Source organism: Aphis gossypii, chromosome 1 (genome assembly GCF_020184175.1).
Source record: "Aphis gossypii isolate Hap1 chromosome 1, ASM2018417v2, whole genome shotgun sequence".
Classification (NCBI taxonomy): domain Eukaryota; kingdom Metazoa; phylum Arthropoda; class Insecta; order Hemiptera; family Aphididae; genus Aphis; species Aphis gossypii.
This window is the reverse complement of record NC_065530.1, coordinates 16,838,810-16,862,061: the sequence shown is the minus strand read 5'-3', so window position 1 is coordinate 16,862,061 and position 23,252 is coordinate 16,838,810. Positions and strand designations below refer to the sequence as shown.

Genomic DNA, 23,252 nt, shown 5'->3' with positions numbered 1-23,252 from the left:
TACCCTTGGTTTTTAATCCCGGATTTTGACGACGAAAACCTAAAATAAATACTTAGCAACTTTCAATTCTTATGATGGTCTCAAACTCAAAGAACCAATATAACCGGCATCTACAACCGTTATAAATCACAATATTGTATACGTTTATACACATTGATCGACAAATCTTTCAGCAAACCTTTATACATAGGAAATGAATTATTTCGATTTCGGTTTCAACCATATTCAAATGCATGTAGTTAAAACTGAATTTGTTGGCTTGTCTTATTTTATATTTTGTTAAATTTAAACGCGAAGACTTTGGCTATGTAGTTTTAACTGTATTAGATTTATACTGTGCAGCAAGTTAGTGTGTTTTTGATACTTTTTAACTTTTACAATCCTTTAAATCTTTAGTAAGTTTGTATATCAAATCTTATGAAAATGTATGAATTTAATTACAATCTAACTAAACACTATTTTTGATTAAGAAAACCGTTGAAAACATTGCGTTCTAATAGCCAATAGGTATATTATTATGTTAACGATTTCTGTACAAAAATATACTACCGTGTATATATAGTTGCATATACTCGAAGTTCCTATATAGCCGTTAATTTTTTTCTTGTCTTAATTACTATATTTTACAATGATTATCTGACCTTAGATTAACTATGCTTTGCGATTCGATCGGTATCAATGCGAATTTGAGGGCTTCCATCTGTATTATAAGCTTGTTCGCTCTTTGCTCCCTAAATAATCCATATGATCTGAAAAATATTATATTTATATACAGTCATGATACGTTCAAGTTGTGACCGTTTCCGGTAAGTTTCGTCGTAATCTTGCCTAGAAAATCTATTTGGATTAATACCACAACGAACAATATACGGAAGATCGAAATATATACCCGGTCGTAATAGTAAAAGAGCGTGAATATACCCGCGAGTCAGTCGGACATTGAATAGTTTTTGTGCACGTTTATTATATGGTTATAAAAATTGTTTCACTTCTTTGCCGTTGGCCGTTGCATAATGTATTTGATATGTTTTCATTTTAAATAACATGCGCCGCTATTCATGGAATGTATTCTGTCCAATGTACACGTATTCTAAAAATATAACAACGTACCTATTCTTACTCAATGAATAATTAAATTATTTACATACCCGAGTTTTAAAGAATACCAGTAGTAATATTTAACGATCATGCACGCATTCCGTTGATTATTATTTATTGATATGAATTATTTTCTTCTAATTATTTGCTGCTTGCTACTTATTAAACGAGACCAGTATAACATATTTCGGATTTACCTTGTCTTCTCTTTTCAATACTTATTACTTTTATTTTTGTTGTCAAAGTAGTGTGTTGTATAATCGCTATTAATTATACTTATACAATTTTACAAACGTTTTAACTAAATCTTCGATCAATTCCAAAAGCAACTTTTTTTCTCTCTCACAAACAAGTTTTATAACCTGCGGATTGCGTGAGGAGATTTGTAGATGTTTTAAAATAATATTCAAAAACGAAATCTTTTAAAAAATTCGAAAATAAATTGAAACTTGTTTATAAAATGATTAGGCCATAATATATCAATTTAAAAAAAATAAACATTTACAAAATTTTTGAGTGCAATTTAATTTTACGGATGGATAATAGTTCTGTTTGGCATTTGTTCAAATTATGTTTGACAAATGAAATATCGATAAGACCTATTTAAAACCATTTAAACATTTCTATTTACAGATTAACGAGTTTTTATTAAGTACCTACATTGCATTCTATTTTCTCATTTATTCAGAGAGAAACGAGTTTTCATGTACAATTTTTTTCTTGGTTCTAATAGTGTATTGTCTTTTAAACTAATTGATTTTCATAAAATTCGATTTCACCGTGAAATGAATGGTACCTATTATTTATAGATTGTTACAACTGCGTAGTCTATATAATAAAAAACATAGATGTAATTTAATATTAATATCAAGTTCCACCATATAGAATAAAACGATTAATAAAATATTTAGGTATGTTTAAAATTTGAATGTATTGTTATTGTGTTTCGATAAAATTTAATTTCCAACAATTATTGTTTTCTGATTTTTCCGCATTGCCTCCTTAAAAAATGTATAAAATTTCCTATGTATTTTATTTTTAAGGTTTCTAATCGAAAAAAATAGTTCAACGAAAGTTGAGAATATCATAGATTTAAAATCTAAAATCTAATTAAATATAATAATATAGTATCATATTGGACAATTTTAGTTTTTAATAATTTATACTATTTACATCAAACATTGTGTTGGAAATTATTACGACAGAATTTTATACAGTTATGTAATGCGACGGTACAATTATAAAATCGTTACAATAATGTTCTGTTATGTATTTACCATCATTTTATCAACACTCCCGGGTTTTGACTGCGTGCACAACCACAAATTAATGCTACAAATTATTTGAACAATTAATTTGTGTTGTACATGTATATTATTATATTATATTTTTATGCATAATATTATGTAGAAGATAATATGGTTGCAATTTATTTTACAAAAATAATTACAAACAGAAGATTGTTAAGCTGGCTAAAGTTATATTTTTTCAAGAAAACTATAAATCGTGAGACGATTTCCCGTGCGAGTTGTTTATACATACCGACCGTAATAAATATTTTGCGGAATTTTCCTTAATTTATTCTTAAGAGCGTTTTGCCATATTTTTAAACCGTCGCGCGTTGACGATGCGCCGTTTATTAATATATCAGACATACATTTGAGCCCAGTTTAGATTTCATATGTAACGCTTTTGAAATCAGTGTGTTTTACGTTATTAGATTTTTGTAGTTTTTATGATTTAATAAACACGTTTTATCTCATTAAATTTCATAAAATGTCAATACCAAATTAAAAAATTTCTATTGTTATATAATTTATAATTTTTGATGTTATGTTATATTCAGTAAAATCATATACAATAATAACGTTATATTAACGGTTTATTCTTGGGTTAATAATAAATTGTGTTCGACTTTACCATTAATTTGCAAAACTAATAACTAATCAATATAGATTAAAATTTAAACGTACTAAATCATAATTCACAATATTATTACACTAACGGTCAAATAATAGATATTGAACGACAGTGAAAAATGAAAAATAACATTTTATTGTGTAGAAATAATAGAATTATTTTTCAGAAATTACAATAGAAACCACACAAATTAAACGATTAATAGTGTGGGCTTATCGTAATTTATACGATTAATTATAATATAATGACAATCATATTACGGGTGCGTTTACTGGGTTTACTCATTTTTTTGTTTGGAAGTCTAGTATTGAAAATTAGTCGGAAGTTAAAGTAAAAATCCCGCAGACCTATATAATACGTGTTTGAGTGGTCGCTTTAAAAATTGTCACGTAATTGTAATAATAATAATAATATTATTATTAAAATACATGTAATATACCTATATTATAATTTTAATGTTCGTTTGGCGCGAATGGGTAATAAAACTTATAAAAGGGTTTGGATAAACCTTTTGCAAAGGGGTCGTCTTTACGTTTGGAATGGTCTGTGTCGAACAGGCGTCTTTTTTGTAACCTGGGTTTCTGTTGCGCCACACAGCAAACGTTTATGAATGTTAACCACAGCATTTAAGTTACACGATATTCTTTGAGCAACGGTAAACAATGTATTATACAATAATATATACATAATAATTTACTATAAAATACAATGTATTCAGGTGTCTTATAACACTCGTTTGGTATTTATTTCTAAATATTCCTCAGCTCAATGATCTTGAAATACGGTTTGTTGTGATAACTATAGGGCTCTAGAGGATACCTCACTACCTACTCAAGTACATATTTCCAAGTCATAAAATACCACTGAATATAGGTGTGTCAACTTGAAAATATAGGATTATTTGAAATAGTTTTACCTCTATCAATCTTAGGTTTAGATCGTTTAGATCGTGTTCGATAGATCATAATTATTAATTACTAAAACCCTAGAAACTCTATTCATATATATGGTGAAAAAAATAGTTACTCAAGAAAAACAAAGTATGTAGTATTATGTGCAGTGCATGCGCGCTTTGAAAGAGTTAAAAATGAAAAATGTCTACAAAATAATATGTAATTAGGCACCTCTTAATTATAATAACAAACTATATTTTAATTTTGGCTGATATGTTTTGTGGTACTTATGTAAAACGGGATACTTTATACGTATACAACGTGTTTATTTACAGTAGACTGTTAGGTATACAAAAAAGTATGGCCTATTATATATTAATTACATTTTATTAATATAATTAGATCGGGTATGATATCAGCAATGGTCTAAAAAAAATCATAGGATAATACCTTTGAATAATAAATTGTATAATACATTTCAACATAAATTGTAAAATGTATACCTGAACAATATAAAACTATAAGATTGACCATTTTAAATATCTTGAATTACGCTCAAGTTTTATCGATTTTAATCAGAAAAACTTTTTTACTTTTTATAAACATATTAATTTATTTAAATTATAATCAAAGGTTAGGTTAGGTATACGGGTTATAAACTGGGGGCTACTTGTTTGGATACGAAACAAAATAATTGTGTATAGTGTGTTATTTACACGTCAACAGTCGTGTACTTTGCCGCGGCATTTTCATAATAACAGCCTCGAGCAGTACAGTTTCTTATCTAATACGGTTTATTCTCCATTATTATGAATAATTTAAATTTACCAACATTTCTCAGTTTTCTTTTTTAGCATTGTGTTTTTTATAATATATAATAATACTGTCTCGAAATTTGTCAAGATTTATTATTTTCATTCGCTAAAAGTCGCTTAAAATATTTAATGTATAATATAATTATAACTTATAAATTATGATTATTTTTCAATTATTATTATTATCGTGGGTTGCACGATTATCACTATAACGATTAATATTAATAAATATAATATATAATTAATTTTATTAATTAAAGTCTTAACACTTAAGAGATAGAAGGTATGCAGTTAAAGTTTTAATATGTATACGTTATGGTCCGTCACGGTAAAAAGGTTGAGAAACACAGGTTTAGGAAATATTTTTTTAACAACTGTTTACATAAAAAGTATTATTAGTAGTCCTGTATTCGTTTGTGGAACTCAAAATTTAATTTTTGCTCAATAATTCAAGACTCGCTATGTCTTCGTTTAGTAATGTATGCAGAAATAACACATCTATTATAAGCGATAATCCCTCCGAAATGACCAATGTGAAAGGTGTTATAGCGTAGATAGGTACATCTCTTTTCAATATCAGATATAATAATATATTAGTTTGTCTGATAAATTTAGTTTGAAAGCAATTTTACGTACATAACAATATATAATAATATACAACAATGATATGTTGTTATTTTAAGTATATCTACACGAGCTGCTGCCGTAACTGGATGCGCATATGTATACAAAAGGAATTTATAAGATTTAAAAAAAAAAAAAAAAAAAAGAGAAAAAAAGGAAATATAAATGGAGGGGAGGGTGAGTACGTAGGTACGGTCGACGTGTAATACACATATCGAAATATGTCAGGCGGCGGGGTGCAACGACGAGAAATTTGCGAAAAAACCAAATGTACGGAACAATAGCGTATTATATATACATATAAATACGTAGTAAGAGAGTTGGAGAGAGAGAGAGGAAAAACATATAATCTCCCGACCGTGGTTAAGTCGGGTCCTCTCGCGTTCGGGAGTCTGCGTCCGTGAGTGTGTACATAAATAAATACAGTCTTGTGTGTGCGTATTGGTGTGCATGTGTGCGCGCTTCGGTTATATTATATTTTATTATTGGGAGAGTGAGACCGACCGACCGCCGACCGGCCGGCCGCCCGGGGAGGAGTGGCGCGCGCGCGATCTGCGAGAGGAACTGGTTCAAGATTCGTTGCACCGACGAAAAAAAAATAAACACCGTCTACATGACAGTTTGCGTTTCGATGCAACGCAAGTACAACCAGTTCGCAAATAATATTACTATTACTATTATTATTATTCTTTTCGGTCAGCTCTTCGCACGCGCGCGCGAGTGTGTGCATGTTGTCTGTGTGCAGTGCGCGCGCGATCGCGTATGTGTCTCTATATATTGTGTGTACCCATTAATAGTCATAGATAGTTTAATATAGGTACGCCGCCATCGATATTACACACGTTATCTTAAATTTTATTAAAAGAAATTAAATTAAATTTTACTATAGCCGTCGTTTTCACAAGTGCCAACACAGTGTGTCTCCCGGAAAAGGTTTCCTATTTTCGGTACAGCATTATAATATATACTCGCGCCGTGCGCGTTCCGTCCGTCCAGCGATTTTCGTATTTATTTTCTTATTATTTTTTATTTATTTTTTTTTTAATTTCATTTTTTAACCGTCGGCCAATTATCGAATACCGCGCCGGTGGTGTCGGCGGTTGCGGAGGCTACGATTTTCGGTGACGACCGTCGTACGACCGACCAACCGACGCGTGTTGTAAGGCACACATCCGACAGGCCGACGTGTGTCGTAAAGCTTTATCTAACCTCCGACCGACCGACAGACAGACAGACCGACCTCCACAACGGCGGCGGCAGTCGCGTGTCCTCGTGCCATGACCTGCCAGTTTCCGGTCCGGCCTCATATACTACCGTTGCAGGGTAAGCTAAACCACGATGTCGTGTTAATATTTTTTTCTGCGGGTATAAAATTGATTTTTATTTAGCTTTTTTGCCTTTAGCGTAATCCCTTGTATAGGCTCTAAACAGCGATATTTTGTATGCTTATAAATATCCAATGCGACACGCGCGACTAATCCACCACTGCGTTATTCCGCGAAATCCCTTTTTCAAACTTGATGACTAGTGTTTCGCGATATTTTAAAATTTATTATTCAACAATTATTTTGACTATTTACCCCACACCAACAACGTTCTGTGGGACGTCAGTGCTATTTATTTGTCACCTATATAATAAGCGTAGGCCATATTATTATTATGATTATTATTATACATACACATTGTATAATGTGCTCCTCTCTATGATAAAAACTAAAATAACAATTTAACACGAGTTGTACAAATTCTTAAACTATACAATATTATTATTACGTATACTAGTTTTATTTTTTGTATGACGTGCATTTATTATATTTTTTTTCTCGTGAAATTTTAGTGTACATCTCTGTGAATACCGTATAAACTACATCGCCATCGCTATTATGTGCATTACAATCATTATATTATGTCGATAAGGATTTCTTAGCGCGTTATTTACAAAATATATTCTCACAGTCGGTAATATGTAAGCTAAACCTGTGTACAATCGATAAAAAAATAAATAATTAAAACCTCTGCATTTCTAAAAAAATGTTTTAAACCTAATAATTGTTTTGACTATAATTATAGTGAACCGCATAAATTTTTTTTTTCTAATACATTAAAATAAAACACAACATTATGCCATTCAATACACAATCAAACAATTGTTAGTGAATATATACTTATAAATGCATATTTTTATCGAGATTCGAAATGATTATATGCTCTCATTGTCATATCGATTGCAAATATACGATAACATAAACAACATTTATATTTACCTACGTCATATTTGTATACAGTAGTTTTGGTCACGTATTTTTTTATTTTGTACCTATACAATTTTTTTTTTTTTTGAAATTTTTGTAGCTATTGATTTACATCAAATATAGTAGTAAAACAAGTTAGACTAGTCGAAAGAACGGTACTCTAACTTCTAAGTAGTTTGTGAGCTAAGAAATAAATTCAATCTTCGGATCGTTGTTATAAATTATATTATAATTTTATTTTATTCAAAAATAGATAATCCTTGGCATTTAGAGTTACATTTTTTGTTAAAGTATTTTTATATTTTTAGTGGATTCATTTTTGTGTAGGTAGGAACTAATTTGACAAATATTAAAAATGTAACTAATGTTATCCTCGAAAATTGTTATCATCATTTAATAAATAGTTATCATTTATAACTTTTAATAATTTGGAATTGAAATAAATTAATGATATCTCAAAATACACGAATAATATTTTAATGCCGTATTTTTATTTCTGTTGTAAACCCACGCGTATGCGTATTGTGATACCTTTAAACCGATTTCCCATATAAAGGTTTATACTACTAACTATAACCCCATATAAATCATACGGGTCACTGAAATCGAGGGTTGAGTAATATAGAGCAATGAAAGTTCTATAAAAAAAAAATAAATATATTGCACATAATATCAATGTTTAAAATAAAGATAAAAAAAAAAACAAAGTCGTGCTTTTGTACAAAATGTTTCTTGTTAGCTTTAAATTTTAAAACACTTATAAATATATTAATAAAATGATATATTTTATTTATATATATGTATAACGTCTAAGTATAAATTATAAAAATATAATTTTGACTCGAAATGAATATTATTTGTTCTCGACGATTTTTGCTACAGTTGTAAAGCGTGTTGTTTGGTTTGGTTCTTTAAAACGGCCATCCCAGGGAGTAAAACCAAAACGTATTACCCGTAAAATCACACGCTTTATATATACATAATACACATGTATTCCACCCGCTCCTCGTTCTTGCCCTCCAACACCACCACTAATAATAATATATAGGTATGAGAGGATTTATATCTCGTATCGAGTTACGCGTCGTTTGCATATAATATGTCCTTAACGATTTTGTCAGTCCAGCGGGGACTTGGGTTCATCCGGAAAATGGCGATACTCCTTTATGCGTATATATAGTAATGTATATATATATATTTATACATAGTAACAGCCTTTTCCCGGGGGAGTCCCTTAAAAACAACCGACGAAATTAAACTACCCCGCTACCGTAAAAGGCGATGTGAACGTCTCTCGGTAGGAATTTTAAATCATCATCGGTCTTGGCACATATATATAATATGTGCTTTGTGATAATATTGTTCTATCTATACCAGCAGTGTATTATATATATAATTTCCGCAAGACTTCAAGAGTATTGTGTATGCAAAAAACATCAATGTCAAACCTTCCGTGATGTACATGTTATGTGTTGTATACACTACCTATACTTATATATTACTATCAGTGCGAAGTCTGTTACCTATGTCTTTTTATCTGGTTCACAACTTTTTCACCCAAAAATTTTCGATGTACCTAACTATAATATTATACTATTATTTTGCAATAAAATATACTGCTATATGCTCACATTTAACCATTATATTCGTTTTGATCCGTTTAGATCTCAATTCTTCTAAAAAATATGAGTATATTTATTAGAGATTGTCATTATTTTATCGCCAATTATTATTATATTAATTGAACGATCTCATCAAATCTCGACTACAGCGAGTAATATTACTAACTTTAATAGTGTAACAGCCATATAATATTAATGCATTGCATCGTGGTTCTATGTTCGGAGACTGGACTCGCCCTATTATTTTAAAATTATTAAAACACCAAATTTCGCGCCTTATAACAGAGATTTCCATATACGTATACTTCAGTCGACAAGGGCTCGTTGAAAATTAAATTTACTGATAATAATTATTGTAGGCACGTGTATATTGTAATGCACATAATATAAGTGTCGACGACTCTTCAGTTTTTCGACATCAGCGTTTTCCCATGTAATAGTCGCATTTTTTCAATGGCTAGCTGACTACATTATTATGTTTTGTCTATAGAATAATACAGTCAAAAATTACATAATATATTCTATTCTACATTTCTACGTACTTACTTAAAATGGATTATTATATACGATGATATTATTATATTATATTATTATTATCGCATTATGTTTATAGTTTATATTTTTAACACATAAATGAAATTCAGCGCTTAATCTATACTAATATAGTGTTATATTTGTATGATGTATGTAGTTATGTATAATATCTTCGCACTTTGAAGTATGGTAAATTCATTACAATTTTTGTTTGTTTAGAAAATCAGAGTGATTTAAGTGTGATTATTATATAATTTTTTTTAAATTTATGATACGTAAATCTGTATGTACTCAGAAAATGGATGGGTTTTTATTCATCAAAAACTAGTTGTTGCTTCTAATTTATTTTCCTGTTTTTCCTAGAATTGTATACATTTATACCGGAAAATTCTGTATTCCCGTAATTTATTATCAATTTAATAGTTTGTTCAATGTATAATTTGATATATTATGTTTATTATTTGTTATGTACTGCAGCATACAATAATTGATGTTTGAGATTTTTGAAACCACTCAAAAAAATAAATAAATAAAAAAATAAAACACATTCTTAAACAAGCAATAAGTACATTCTGTCACCACCATAACTGCACACACTCCGATGGTAGTATCAAGTAAATTATGCATACCTGCAAGAGTTGTTTATGAAACCCAAAGCTTTAAAACGGTCACTTTACATCTCAACGACTGTACACACCGCGTGTACATCATCGAATTGTATTGAGGTTAAATTGATAAGGCCTCAATGGTTTAGTTTATTGCAGTGAGTGTAGGTTAAAATATCACATCATACAGCGTATTTTTATCATTTAATTCAATGTGCATTTTATAGCGCCTTCTCTCGCACACACACACACACACATCAACTCACAGTATAATTTATTCACCCATTAAGTAACAAGAGTTCAGTCAATTTTCCCTGATTCAGGTATAGAATAATAGTAAAATTTAAAGCGCCGACGTCTCAATTTGGTACAGATAATAATATAGGTATTGATATTATCATCTGCAACTAATCCGCCCACAAACGTCTGTGATGTTTTAAATCCAATGTCGTGCGATCAGTACCTAGTAGTTTCAATAAATTCTAAGATCTCGAACATTGTTTAGCCGCTGAGGATCATTGAAAATAAGGTATATTGATTATTACACTATAGACACGGGTTGGTCACGAGTGGTAGATTGTGGGCGGTTTGTCACCGTCGTCGTCGATTGCAGTATATACATATATACATCACTTGTTGCTATGTGGTGTTGGTGTTAATAATTAGCAGACCGCGAATCTCGATGACGCCTAAGTCGATTAGACGTGGGCACGCGAGCGCGTGATGTATAATATACCAGGTACGGATAAAGAGTATAATTATATTATACTCGTATACATCGAACTGGACTGGACCGTAAATAATATAATATAACTTTATAAGGTATATAGCGTTTATTTTAGGTAGTTTCCTATGTGCAATATATTGTGATTTGCAATTTACATTAAATACAATAGAGAGTTAATAGGAATTTTTTTCGTGTTAATAATATTAATATAAGACATCCGTAAGTTAAAAAAAATGAACTGTTATTTTTTGCTGCCGAACGACACGTACTATTATAACGAGGTAAGTAGGTAGATATTATATTGTATATCACCTGCACGACCTGTACAATATCGTATACTGGATCATTTTTTTTTTTTATAAGTGAATACGTTTGTGGAAGGTCCTTTGTATTAAATACACTCTGCAATTTGTCAGATTAGGTTAATAATATTATATTTAGACAATATCTTATACAATGTCAACTACAGAATTTATGTATGGTATAATAACATAAACAATGATTAACTTATAAAATAATTATAGTAATTATAAATACCCATAACACCTTTCAGGAAAAGTAATCTTGTGTTGTTAGCTTTTAATTTTAATGTGGATCTGTGAATAGTGAATCAACTTAAAGTTAAACATAGTTTTTAAATGATCCAGAGTATATCAACTAGAGCCATAGATTTGTGAACGTTGATTTTCATTCTGAACTTTCAGAACGGTTGTTTTAACATTATCATATTGTTCACACTAAAATTTAAATTTAATTCTTGAAGTTAATGCAACAACAAATTTTGTTTAAATAAATATTATTTTAGATGTTCGTTTTAGTTGGTATATTGTTATTACAACGTTATTTTGCTGCTGTTATTATAACATATATTTAGTTTTTCCAACAACTAAATAACTTATTTAACCCTATTGAAAGTTGAATGATTGAACACCCTTTTCTAATAATTTTTCTCACTAAAAAAGCCTTACTTAATGAACTTTATATTTAATTTAAACTTAATATTTGTAACAAATAGATAAATATTACTTTTAAGTTTGATTAAATAAGTCACTTACACTTACATTAAAAATTATTTAAGCAACACAAAATAAGTTCTACACAAAAATTTAATGTGCTTTGTGTGGGTCACGAAGAGTTAATATTAATATTCCGTTAAGTAAAAACTGATTTTTAAATTTTTTTTTAAAAAAGTTCAAATTTTTATTTAATTATTTATTTTTTGAGCTAAAACCATCTGCGTGTATCTTAATTTTTGTGTATAATAACAGTCCATTGTATATACCTAAATATTGTCAGATTATTATCTTTTAAAACAACATTAGGTATGTAAACATTACAAACCTAATATGTGTACAAACAGTTGATTTTAATTCATAAAATATATTATTATTATTTAGAACATAATACCGTAGCCATGGGAATCTATTGTAGTTTGCTTTTTTGGCGTGAATAAATAAATTAATATATTATTTTAACAATAATATTGCACTGTGAATAGTAGCATTTATAATAATATACATTTACAATAAGACAAAAAACGTCTCGTATGTACAATTATTTCATAGTTATTACTTATTAATCATAAAAGTGTTACAATTTTATGATACATTGTCATTAATTACATTTCTAAGGATTTCGTTACAGTTCAGACAGTTATTTATTCATATATAAATTAATATTATAATAATTATTTGGTAAATATTCATTTCACTTTTTTTTCCATTTACCTGTAATGAAGATTTTAATATTCATTCTAAATTTATTTTAATTTTTTGAGGTTATTTTAAACATAGCGATTTAAACAATTTCCATTTTTGAAATTGTTTTCATAGTAATTCTCGAACCCTACACATCATGTAACATTTTATTTTTTTTTTATATATATTTTCTATTGTCTTCTAGTATTAAAAAATATAAATACGCGCGTTCTAGAAAATATTTCGGGAGTATAATATCTATATATGAACACGTTAGCTTAAAAATGTTTTCGTTTGTAATATTATTATATTGTATAATATGAAAATATAAAATTTGTTTAAAGTTCTTAAACTACACAATTTAAATTTTTTTTAATTAATAAAGAAGTTGTATAAATAAATAATAATAAAAAATAATTCACTGTTTTTTTAAAATAATATCTAATATAACACCGAACATGTATTTAATATTTCTTTAGTTAGAACTGTTAGAATTATAAGTAGTAAATAATAAATAATACAGTCAAACATTTTCAATTCTCAAGCACAAAACCAAATAATACATGGAAACAAATAAAAATCGCAAAAACAATTTTTATATTTTACAATGTTTGGTTTTAATCTTGATAGGTACGTCCATTTATATATTAATGTATGATATAGTGCCAACTGATTTGATTGAGATAGTTTATAAGGTGTATAATATAACGTGGCAAGTAGGTATTTACGGTATCGCGTGTGTCGTAAAACCAGCGATGAATGTTGAGTGATGTGTTATATGCTTGTTTAAGCGATACGATAGCTGGTGTAAATGGGACAGTGATTTTCTCCGGGGAATTTCACCCTTTATTTTTGTTTTTTTTTCTACTGGACACCTTAAAGACGCCCGTGGGGGTGTTTTTCTGGTAAATACAAACAAATCTTGACCTGTTGTACCTACCGATATCCGTCGACTGCAGACGCTTCTCCGATTTCTCGAATGCATCCCCAGAGTTCTTATTATTTCTTCGTTAATACGTATTTTTATTATTATTCTTTTTATTTTATCTTTTTCATATTTTTCTCAACATTTACAGCCTACTATCTTAATTTTACAGCAATAATGAGCGATTCCAACGAGTAAATAATTAAAGTACATTATTATTATTCTATATATAGGTATATCATGTTATTAATTGTTATGGTTATGTGTTGTCTTTGCGTTTGTGTCACAAAATCGTTTAAAGCTACTGTGTTTTCCGGTTTTGTGCACAACGTCATAGAAAATGTTAAATTCGACAACGATAATAATGAAAGTCCATATAGTATACCTACTATAAAAATATTGTTAATAAATTAAATTATTTAGTATACTTTACGTCCAAACAACGAAAACGCTTCGATACACGATTTTTGGTAAGCCGTTGCCGAATATGTTATAAGTATTTCGAATTAAGTACGAGGTGTCACGATTCACATCCGTATATAGGAAAAATTCATAATATTAATCCGTACAAACTCGCGCTGGACTGGTATGGAAATTGTAACGCCAATCGGGCGGCAAATGTCGTACCGAGAATATTATTATAATAATATTTCATGTTTGTCTATATTTGCGTAGAGCGTGCAGTATACGAGTGCTACATATATATATAATATAATATTATAGTCGTGTTGTTCGCCATTCTTCATATTATAGTGAATGCTATTTAAACGCGAATAGATCGTATACACACATAGAGGTGCTGCTAATAAAAATCAGCGCTGACCTGTTTTTTTATTTATTTATTTTTACATTATTTTTTCTGCAACTCTCTAATACTTGTGAATTTCTAGTTTTAACTCGCCGCCATATAGACAATCTAATTTGTATGTATATGTGTGTGTGTGTGTGTGTTCATGTATATTATTATAATATACGCAATCGGTGGTGTAAAACTTTTAACATAACAAACATTTAAGACTAACCGCCACCACGCGTTGTTATTCGAACAACAAGTGATGCCGTTGTGGTATCGTACATTATATTACTATTATATTATATAACGTTGTGTTATACATTATGAATTTTAAGTTAGCCTAACCTTACGCGGGTTTGTGTGCGTGTGAAATGGAGTTAGTATATAATATTGTAATATTGTATTATGCATTGCGCCATAAAGTACTGAACCAATCGTATTGCATGTAATTAAGCCAAAAGGATGGACGTAAATAAAAAACAACAACAAAATTTGGTAAAGGAATAAAATGACGTTTAAATATATAAGAAAAAAAAAAAATACCCTCCCGTAATTTTTGAGTGTTGATCGTTTACGCTCATGGCATTATATTATTGTGCTTCTGCTCGGATAAACAAGCCACCTCGAGCGTCGCCAGTTCACACGCGATCATTTCGGACAGGTCAAAAGTCGCGTCGAAAATATCATAGAGGCCAGCCGCGCTCGCTCTTTTTATTCTTTTGGGATCAGATTCTGTCGGTTGTTTTTTAACAATTTTAAAAAACCGAATTGACATGCAATGACGTTGTAAATAATAAGATTTACATATACCTATATGTAATATGACAGCCTTGCTGCGTGTTCTATTTCTAAAAAAAAAACTTGTACGCTTATTATTATATTATATACTTCTCAATCTTGTACGTAGGTACTGATCAATAGTACAACGATGTATCAATTTTAATGTTACACAACGTGAAAATTCTATATTTAATAGTATTCTTTTTTAAAGAAAAACTTTTTATAGTTTTTTTTAACATTTTTTAGACGTGTTCATAAGATTCATATTTTATAAAATTTGTTTTCGAGTTGAATAACAAAAATAATATCTATTGATAAATCCTTTAAACTAACACTGTATATTCTGTATTGAGAAATATTTTTAATTTAAAATTAATATTGCCTGGGTATTGTAATTATAGGTACTGTCATTTTAATAATCACAGTTTTATAAAATATTTATTTGGTTTATTATTTAAACAAATAAAAAATTCAGTTTCGTAGAAATACTAAAAAAAATGTTAAAAAATTAGACCAAACAATATAATATTTGAATTATTTTTAGTGATTAGTTGATTATAAATAATAACGTATTTTAATTTAATATAATATTATTAACAATTGAACAAGAAACAGTTAAAAAAAAATAATACGTGTTACTGCGTAATACTAAGTTTTGATTCAATAAAGAATAAAAATGTAAATTTATTTATCTGAGTTTTAGAACGAGTCACACAACGCCGAACGTTTTTCTTTAATTATTGATTTTTCCACACCCTCCTATACAATTTTGTAACGTAAAAACCGGAAGAACTGATTTTGAATATTTATTACGTCGCTGTATTCTTTTTGACGAATTCGTTCAATTGTAGTTTTGTTTTTTAATCAAAAGTAAGAATTTTAATTTAAATGCGGAAACAAATTTAAACGTTGATACTTATACATATATATTTATACATGCATAAAGTATTATAATTTATAAAGTTTATTCGTAATTAAATAAATACCGATTACGGGATATTAAGAGGATGGGTACCAAATTATTTCGAACAAATATTAATTCTTCCCGTTTCGAATTATGTCGCTTAGAAAGAAAAATTAATAATAATAACTACAACAACAACAACAACAACAACGGGGTTCCGGTGGCGTGCACACTAATCGTCTTTCAATTTATACCTATATAGAGTATTGCTACGCGTGACATACGCTTTAGACCAAAATGTCAAATCACGATTTTGGTTGTTTAGTATTATATTATTACATCATTATTAGTCATGGTCCTCTTAAGTACATTATATGTGAATTTATTGTCCAGCCCTTATAACAACTATATCACAATAAGTATTCAATATTATTTTATAAACAAGTGACGATCTGTAGACTAGTAATCGTCTTCTGAATATTTTTTCGAAGCATAGTGTAATTTTTTTTTATAATAATAATTTAAAGTCGTATGCGTGTTTTGCGTGCTTACACATACAAACGTACGTTTATGTATGCACACCAAGTGCAACGCTTGCGGTAAGTTTTTACTTTCATCCTCGCTGAAAGGGTCAGGTGTTGGAGCGGCACCGCGCCGCGGGGATATTCTCTGTTACTGCCACCGCCGCCTAAACCTCCGTCAGTTGCCGTTTTATGTTGACCGCTTTTAACGGGTCATTAAAATTTGCGAAATTTAAACGCCAAATGGTGCATGCGACGTTTTTAAATCGCTCTTTAATCAGGCGACGTAACGCCTGTACAGCCGTGCAAGCCACGTGCAGAAGTGGCCGTTACGAGATCGACGCTATGCACAATTTTTCGCGCCAAGTCTGTGCCAACTAAACAATTTATTTAATATTATGAAACATTTGATCGCTTAAAGGCATCCCGCCGTGTTTTTGCACGTTTTCTTTTTAGTCATTTCTGTGTTCTTATTGTTTATACCGTATTGTTATTAAGTATCATTATATACTATTCATATTTCGAGATCTTCGGCGATAGAATCGTCGAAAGTAAATACTAAACGGTATAAACATATATAATACGATACAAATTTAATGTGTACACACACAAAACGAATCATCTCAGCAGCAATGGTATGGTGTGTGTGGTATATGCGCACACCTATACCTGAGACCCATATGATAATATATACGCGCGAAAATATATACGTATAAAGGATATGTGTTTTATATATAACAATGCGAGATGTGGCGATAAATCATCATACGGGCGGCGGTTACCGATCAAGGATTTACGGAATAATATTTTAAGCAGCGTCCGCCGCGTCTCGGGAGAAGAGAGAAAAACGGCAACATAAAAGGCTTTCTACCCTCCGCCACGTGCCACCTCAGGCACATCGCCACCGTATATAGGTACCTGGCACGCGGACGACGACTACGACTACGGCGACGACGAGGCCTGGGCCGCTCGCGCTGCGTGCATATAGGCCGGGGCGCTGCCGATCCGGCGTCGGCGGTGGCGGTTTTTCTAGAGAAAATCTGGGTAGGTTTACATTTTTTTACAGCCTCCCTCTCCGCCGCCGCCGCCACCACTGACTCTTTTCTCGTCCGCCACCGCCGTTACCACTCGCTCTGATCACGGCGCGCGTGGGCCCTCAGCTTCCGACCCGCGTTCGGTATTGATTCGGCGCTCATAAATTACATTTGCCTAGTAAAATGAGAGAACGACACCGCCGCCGCCGCCACCGCTCTGTCATTGGTCGTGTGTAGGAAGCGGGGTGAGAGACGGCGGTGTGGCGTGAGCGCGCGGTGGCGACGACGACGAAGAAGGAAGCGGTGGCGGCGCTTATATATACGTATAGGCCCGGCGGACGGGAACGAACCGTATTCCTCCGCCGCCGCCGTGTACACAGTGTACACAAACACACACACACACAAACATATATAAATTATATACGCGAGCGGGCGAAAACGAGCGGTGGCGTATATATGCGCGAGCGGTGCGTGTGCGAAGGGGACGAAAAACGCCGAAGTGCTCGATACCCCGGGGGTAGTAAGGTGCGCGGACGAACGAGAGAGGGGGGGTCGGCGTGGGCGGGCGGCGGCGTGAGTCGTAATGGGGGTTGGGTGGGGTGGGTGGGGACGGGGATGGGCGCGGGACGGTCGGAGGGATTCCCGGGGATCCTGGGCGAGTGGGGACCAAAACGGAATGAAAGTTGAATAACAATGTTCACTATTTATAGTAGTGTGTTAAAACGAATTAAATTTTTTAGCGGCGGCACATGCGCGGCGGCCTAAGCGGGGTGGCTGAGCGGCGGCGGCGGCGGTGACGGGGGGCGGCCGCTTTCGCGTGTAGGGCGCGCGGACGAATTTAATGATTTTTTTCTCTTTTGCTTTTATCCCCCCCCCACGCCCGCCGCCGTACACACTCTCTCACTCGAGCGCGCGCCGCGCCGCGCTCCCACTCCGCCCGTTGTCGCTCCGTCGCCGGCGCGCTCTGCTCCCTTATCAAGGGGTTGCCGCCTACTCCCCCGCGTCCGAGCCCCGCCGGTGGACGGTGCGGGGCGCGGGCGCGGTGCGAATTCCGGTTACAAACGCCCGCCGCGGCGCGCGGAGTGCCGGGCCGCGGCGGCGGGGCGGGTGGGCGGACCGGGCCGGGTAGGCCGGGCGGGCGGGGGGACCCACTCTCTCTCATTAAACTGTACGAATATGCAATTTTACTTTCTCGGTTTTTACCCCCTAGTAGTTTATTGCTAGTCATGTTTTTGAGTTGTCTATAGTTCCGCCGCGCGGGCTCTCGTCAACCGCATCATCTCCGTCGCAACCGCCGCGGGCACGCACGCGATTCGCACGCACTACCATATATTACACACTACTCGCGACATCGACGATCACCACATCATAATTATCACCGACGACGACGATTATTATTATTGTTATATTATTATTATCATTATTATTATTTTACACTTAAAAAGAAAAATATTACACGCGACAATCACACGAAGTTAACACGCACACGCACGTAATTAATACGTACACATTAATTTTTATAAATTAATTAATTAATTAACTAATTAATGTCGATAGAAAAAAATTAATTAATCAAATTATCGTGCGTAATTATTTTTTTCCCTCCCCGTAAATTTTTAATAATTTAGTGCACAGTTAAAAAAAAAAAAAAATACAATACCTAATAATAATTACGAAATCCGCACACGAATTGCATATTATATACATATGTCTCTCCGCATGCCTGCGGCGGCCGTGCACCGGTCACCGATGACGAGATCTCATTCGACTACCGGACAATAATATAGGTAAGTCATCTCGGTAGTACGAAAACACACAGCGTATAATATAGATAAGTCGCGAATGTTACACACGACGTGGTGTTTACATATATTTTTTTATTATATATTATTATTATTGAAACGATCGTTTTTACCCATATAAAATATAGTAGTAAGAAATCGGAAATTCGACAAATAAGTATAATATTGAGATTAATCAAAACATATATAATTAATAATAATAATAGTATATTATCGTGACGATCGGAGTAATATAAATATAATTATAACATGAACAATCTCGTAGTCGTAGTCGTAGTCGTCTTCGTAGTCGTCTTCGTCGTCGTCGTAAAATCGTAGCGTATAATATAGTATTATCGTAGTAATAGAGTGAGACACGCGTGTGTGAGCTATACTATAAACACGATATCGAAGACGTATAATATTATTATTATATACGACGACGACGACGAGTGGCGGCAAAAGTCGCGCGTGTTTATATCGGCGCACTTATCGCTTACCGACGCGGATTTCGTCGCCTCCGCCGCCGCCGTCTTCGCAGTCGTAACCGTCGCGGTCGTGTAGTGGTCGGTCTCGGGCTGGAGCGCGGCGTGCGGCGTCGGCGGTGGCACGCGTGTACACGCCGCGTGTGTGTGGCCGAACACCGGCCGCCGGTTGTTGTATGAATGGGCGCCCCTGTCCTGTGCCGCCTCCCCACCCGTGCGTGCAACGTGTATATACATTCACACGCGTTCGCCGTCGCGCGCCCGCCCGCCCCGCCCCGCCCGTCCACTCTCGGCGCGGACCACACGGTATCGCCGCCTGCCCACCTGTTCGCGGTGCGTGTACGGGAGACGGACGAAACGCGCGCGAAAAGAGGGTGAACCCTCCCCCCCCCCCCCCCCCCCCACGACGAGCGGCCTCGTGACCGCCGACGGTCCTCCACGCGCGCGAGACGGTGACGGCCGTCTCAGAGAGATGACCCACCCCCGCCCGCTCGCCGACGCGCCACTCTGTCGGCATGCGTGTTCCGCGTATTTCCTTTAAGGAAACACGCGCGCGTTGTTTACGTCCTGACGTCGTCGTCGTCGTCGCCGTCGACGGACTTATTATTATTATTATTATTGCGGTCGTCGTTGTTGTTGTTGTTTTGTTGTTGTTGTTGTTGTTGTTGTCGTTACCGTTATCACCGCATTTCGCCGCTCCGAGTCGACGAGTTGGAAAATACGCGGGAAAATATTTCCCTCTGTCGTCCCGCGAAAGTACGTCGGTGCGGTTCTGTTTTGCCCGTTGGCGCCCGTACCGAAAAACGATGAATAACGAATAATAATAACAATATCAAATCATGCACTCGGCTTGCGATTTATAATTGCGACTTATAGGGCCGATTTTCGACGAACATGTCGATTTCTTTATCACTAAAACTGGTATATTATAATATAGTTTACCTAAATGCATAATAATGTATAATTTATAAATTGATATCATTATATTAAAAACGTATTGTTACGTTGGTTAGGATTTTTCAGTTTTTCTTTTTTCCCCACGTTTTCATCAATCTCTACGTCTACATATTATACGTCATAATATACGGCGGACCTGCCATTTTTGTATATTTTAAAAACACTTTTAATTTATCATATTCGTATAATACATTACTTAATTCGTATTTGGTTAATACATTGCCATGTACACTTATGATGCATAAATACATTATTTGAATAAGTCGAATACGTGTATTCTAAATATAACCAAATCTAACGTCTTCGCGTTTTTTTATGTTTGTTTTGAAAACAGGCGGGACAGTGTCGACCGAAGCCCACCGCGTGATGGGCGACCTGCAACATTTCTGTCTGCGCTGGAACAACTACCAGAACAGCATCACCACAGCGTTTGAGAACCTGAGGGATGATGAGGACTTCATCGACGTGACGCTGGCATGCGACGGCAAGAGTCTGAAGGCTCACCGGGTGGTGCTGTCTGCGTGCAGCCCATATTTCCGGGAACTGTTGAAAGTGAGTCTATACTATAATATTCACACCAGGGATTACCAATTTATATTTTTGGAGTATTTCTTTAAAACATTATGAAGTTTTTGGGGGTTGTGAAAATTTAATGTGTATAGGTTAGGTTATCTATAAGTTTGTTCAAAGAATAAAATGAAATTAATTTTCGTATATTATATTTCACCACAAAAACAAAAAATAGTCAATTTCTCGTTACGGAATAGATAAATTTTCTGTGTGTGTCATAACTTTTAAGTATAATATTTACTTAACATACATGGTACGACTGCGGTCAATGATTTTTGTTTGTCTTTTTTTTGCGCAGAGTACGCCATGTAAACACCCTGTGATCGTTTTGCAAGACGTCGTGTTCGACGACTTGCAGGCACTGGTTGAGTTCATCTACCATGGGGAAGTAAACGTTCACCAGAGGAACCTGAGCTCGTTCCTGAAGACCGCTGAAGTGTTGAGGGTAAGCGGTCTCACTCAACCGTCCGATTCCACTACCACCAATGACGTGAGTATAAACAATTGTATATTATATATATGTATATAGAATAATATGATATTATGTATTAAAATCTAATATTAGCGATACTATATCCATTTATCCGAATTAAAATTTTTTATATACATATTTCTTGAGACGTATTCAAAAGTTTTGTGTTCTTGAATCAATTTATAGTTTACCTGTGATACGATTACAATTATTAACGTTGTAAACTGTCACGGCAATTAAATCTACAAGGCCGTTACCGAGTATAAAACATTTTTTCTCGACATTCTCAAATTGATGTTTCCAGCTTTTGGATCGTATTCAATCTCTATACTTACATCAATTATTAACGATTACAATATAACGATAATAAATATCAATTTATAATGAAACATTATATTATTAATGATAATCGTTGTTCTCGTATAATATTATTGATTATATATTATATTATATATTTATAATATTAATATGTTCATGCGTTCGCTTGTTATTAGCATTCTGCGAGGCAGTCTTCCGAAACACCACCTGCGGAAAACTCGTTCCTGCAGTCATTCGCCGCACAAGCGTCCGAAGATAGAGTGTCACCACAGGTCAGACAGAGGAAAGGTATTCCACAACAATCGCCATCGTCCATACCCTCACCGCAGTCAAAGGTAAGTCCAATTCTGTTTTCACGCTTTTCACTTGATTGTATAGAAGATTATAGTGACTATTTCGATTAGGTATATTATTTATTTGTACTGTAACACTATATATACAGCTAAGGGTGTCTATCATATGGTGTTTATTGTCCCCTCTCTCTATATATATGTATATACGTCCTACCTAAATCTTTCCTGAACTTATCCATCTGTTTTCTGCAATACTCTCCATTGATGAGAGCAATACAATTTGACTACTGTAAAATATTCACATAATAATTATTGGCTATAATATTTTCACGGTTTTTTTTTTTAAAAAAAATTACGAAAACGACAGAGTATAAATTTGTTTTATACTTAGAACCAATAATCGTTATAAATTCTTGTATATAATAATTGAAAAACTCTAGCACAACGGTAATTTTCCGGTATTAAACTTCGATAGTAAAATTCGCATTAAACGTTAAAATATTGACCGCGACCAACTTTCCAAACGAAACTTACTTATGATAAATGCGCATAAACGTATTCACGTTGTTAGTAATTCGGTACATCGCAGTGATATATATATATAACATTCAATAAGTGCGTCTTGACGAATA

The 23,252-nt window shown here is 33.4% G+C and overlaps 1 protein-coding gene and 1 long non-coding RNA gene across 6 annotated transcripts in view; one reads left to right on the top strand and one right to left on the bottom strand.

Annotated features, from left to right (window-relative positions):
- LOC114123620 (broad-complex core protein isoforms 1/2/3/4/5-like) overlaps positions 1–23,252 on the top strand; it is a 74,847-nt gene that overhangs the window by 31,185 nt on the left and 20,410 nt on the right. For 2 of the 5 annotated variants that reach the window (XM_050198266.1, XM_050198262.1), the window contains exons 1-4: positions 5,963–6,673; positions 21,302–21,519; positions 21,836–22,027; positions 22,504–22,662. In XM_050198266.1, coding sequence (XP_050054223.1) covers positions 6,628–6,673; positions 21,302–21,519; positions 21,836–22,027; positions 22,504–22,662 — 615 coding nt within the window. In that variant the 5' untranslated portion in view covers positions 5,963–6,627. Of the gene's footprint in view, positions 1–5,962; positions 6,674–20,696; positions 20,932–21,301; positions 21,520–21,835; positions 22,028–22,503; positions 22,663–23,252 lie in introns of those variants that run through there. The other 3 variants (XM_050198263.1, XM_050198264.1, XM_050198265.1) reach the window with 2 other exon arrangements.
- Positions 652–1,244, bottom strand: LOC126549363 (uncharacterized). Its single transcript, XR_007603500.1, has 3 exons — positions 1,149–1,244; positions 922–1,070; positions 652–749 (listed from the first exon to the last, which is right to left on the bottom strand). It is a non-coding gene; the product is annotated as an uncharacterized LOC126549363 (long non-coding RNA).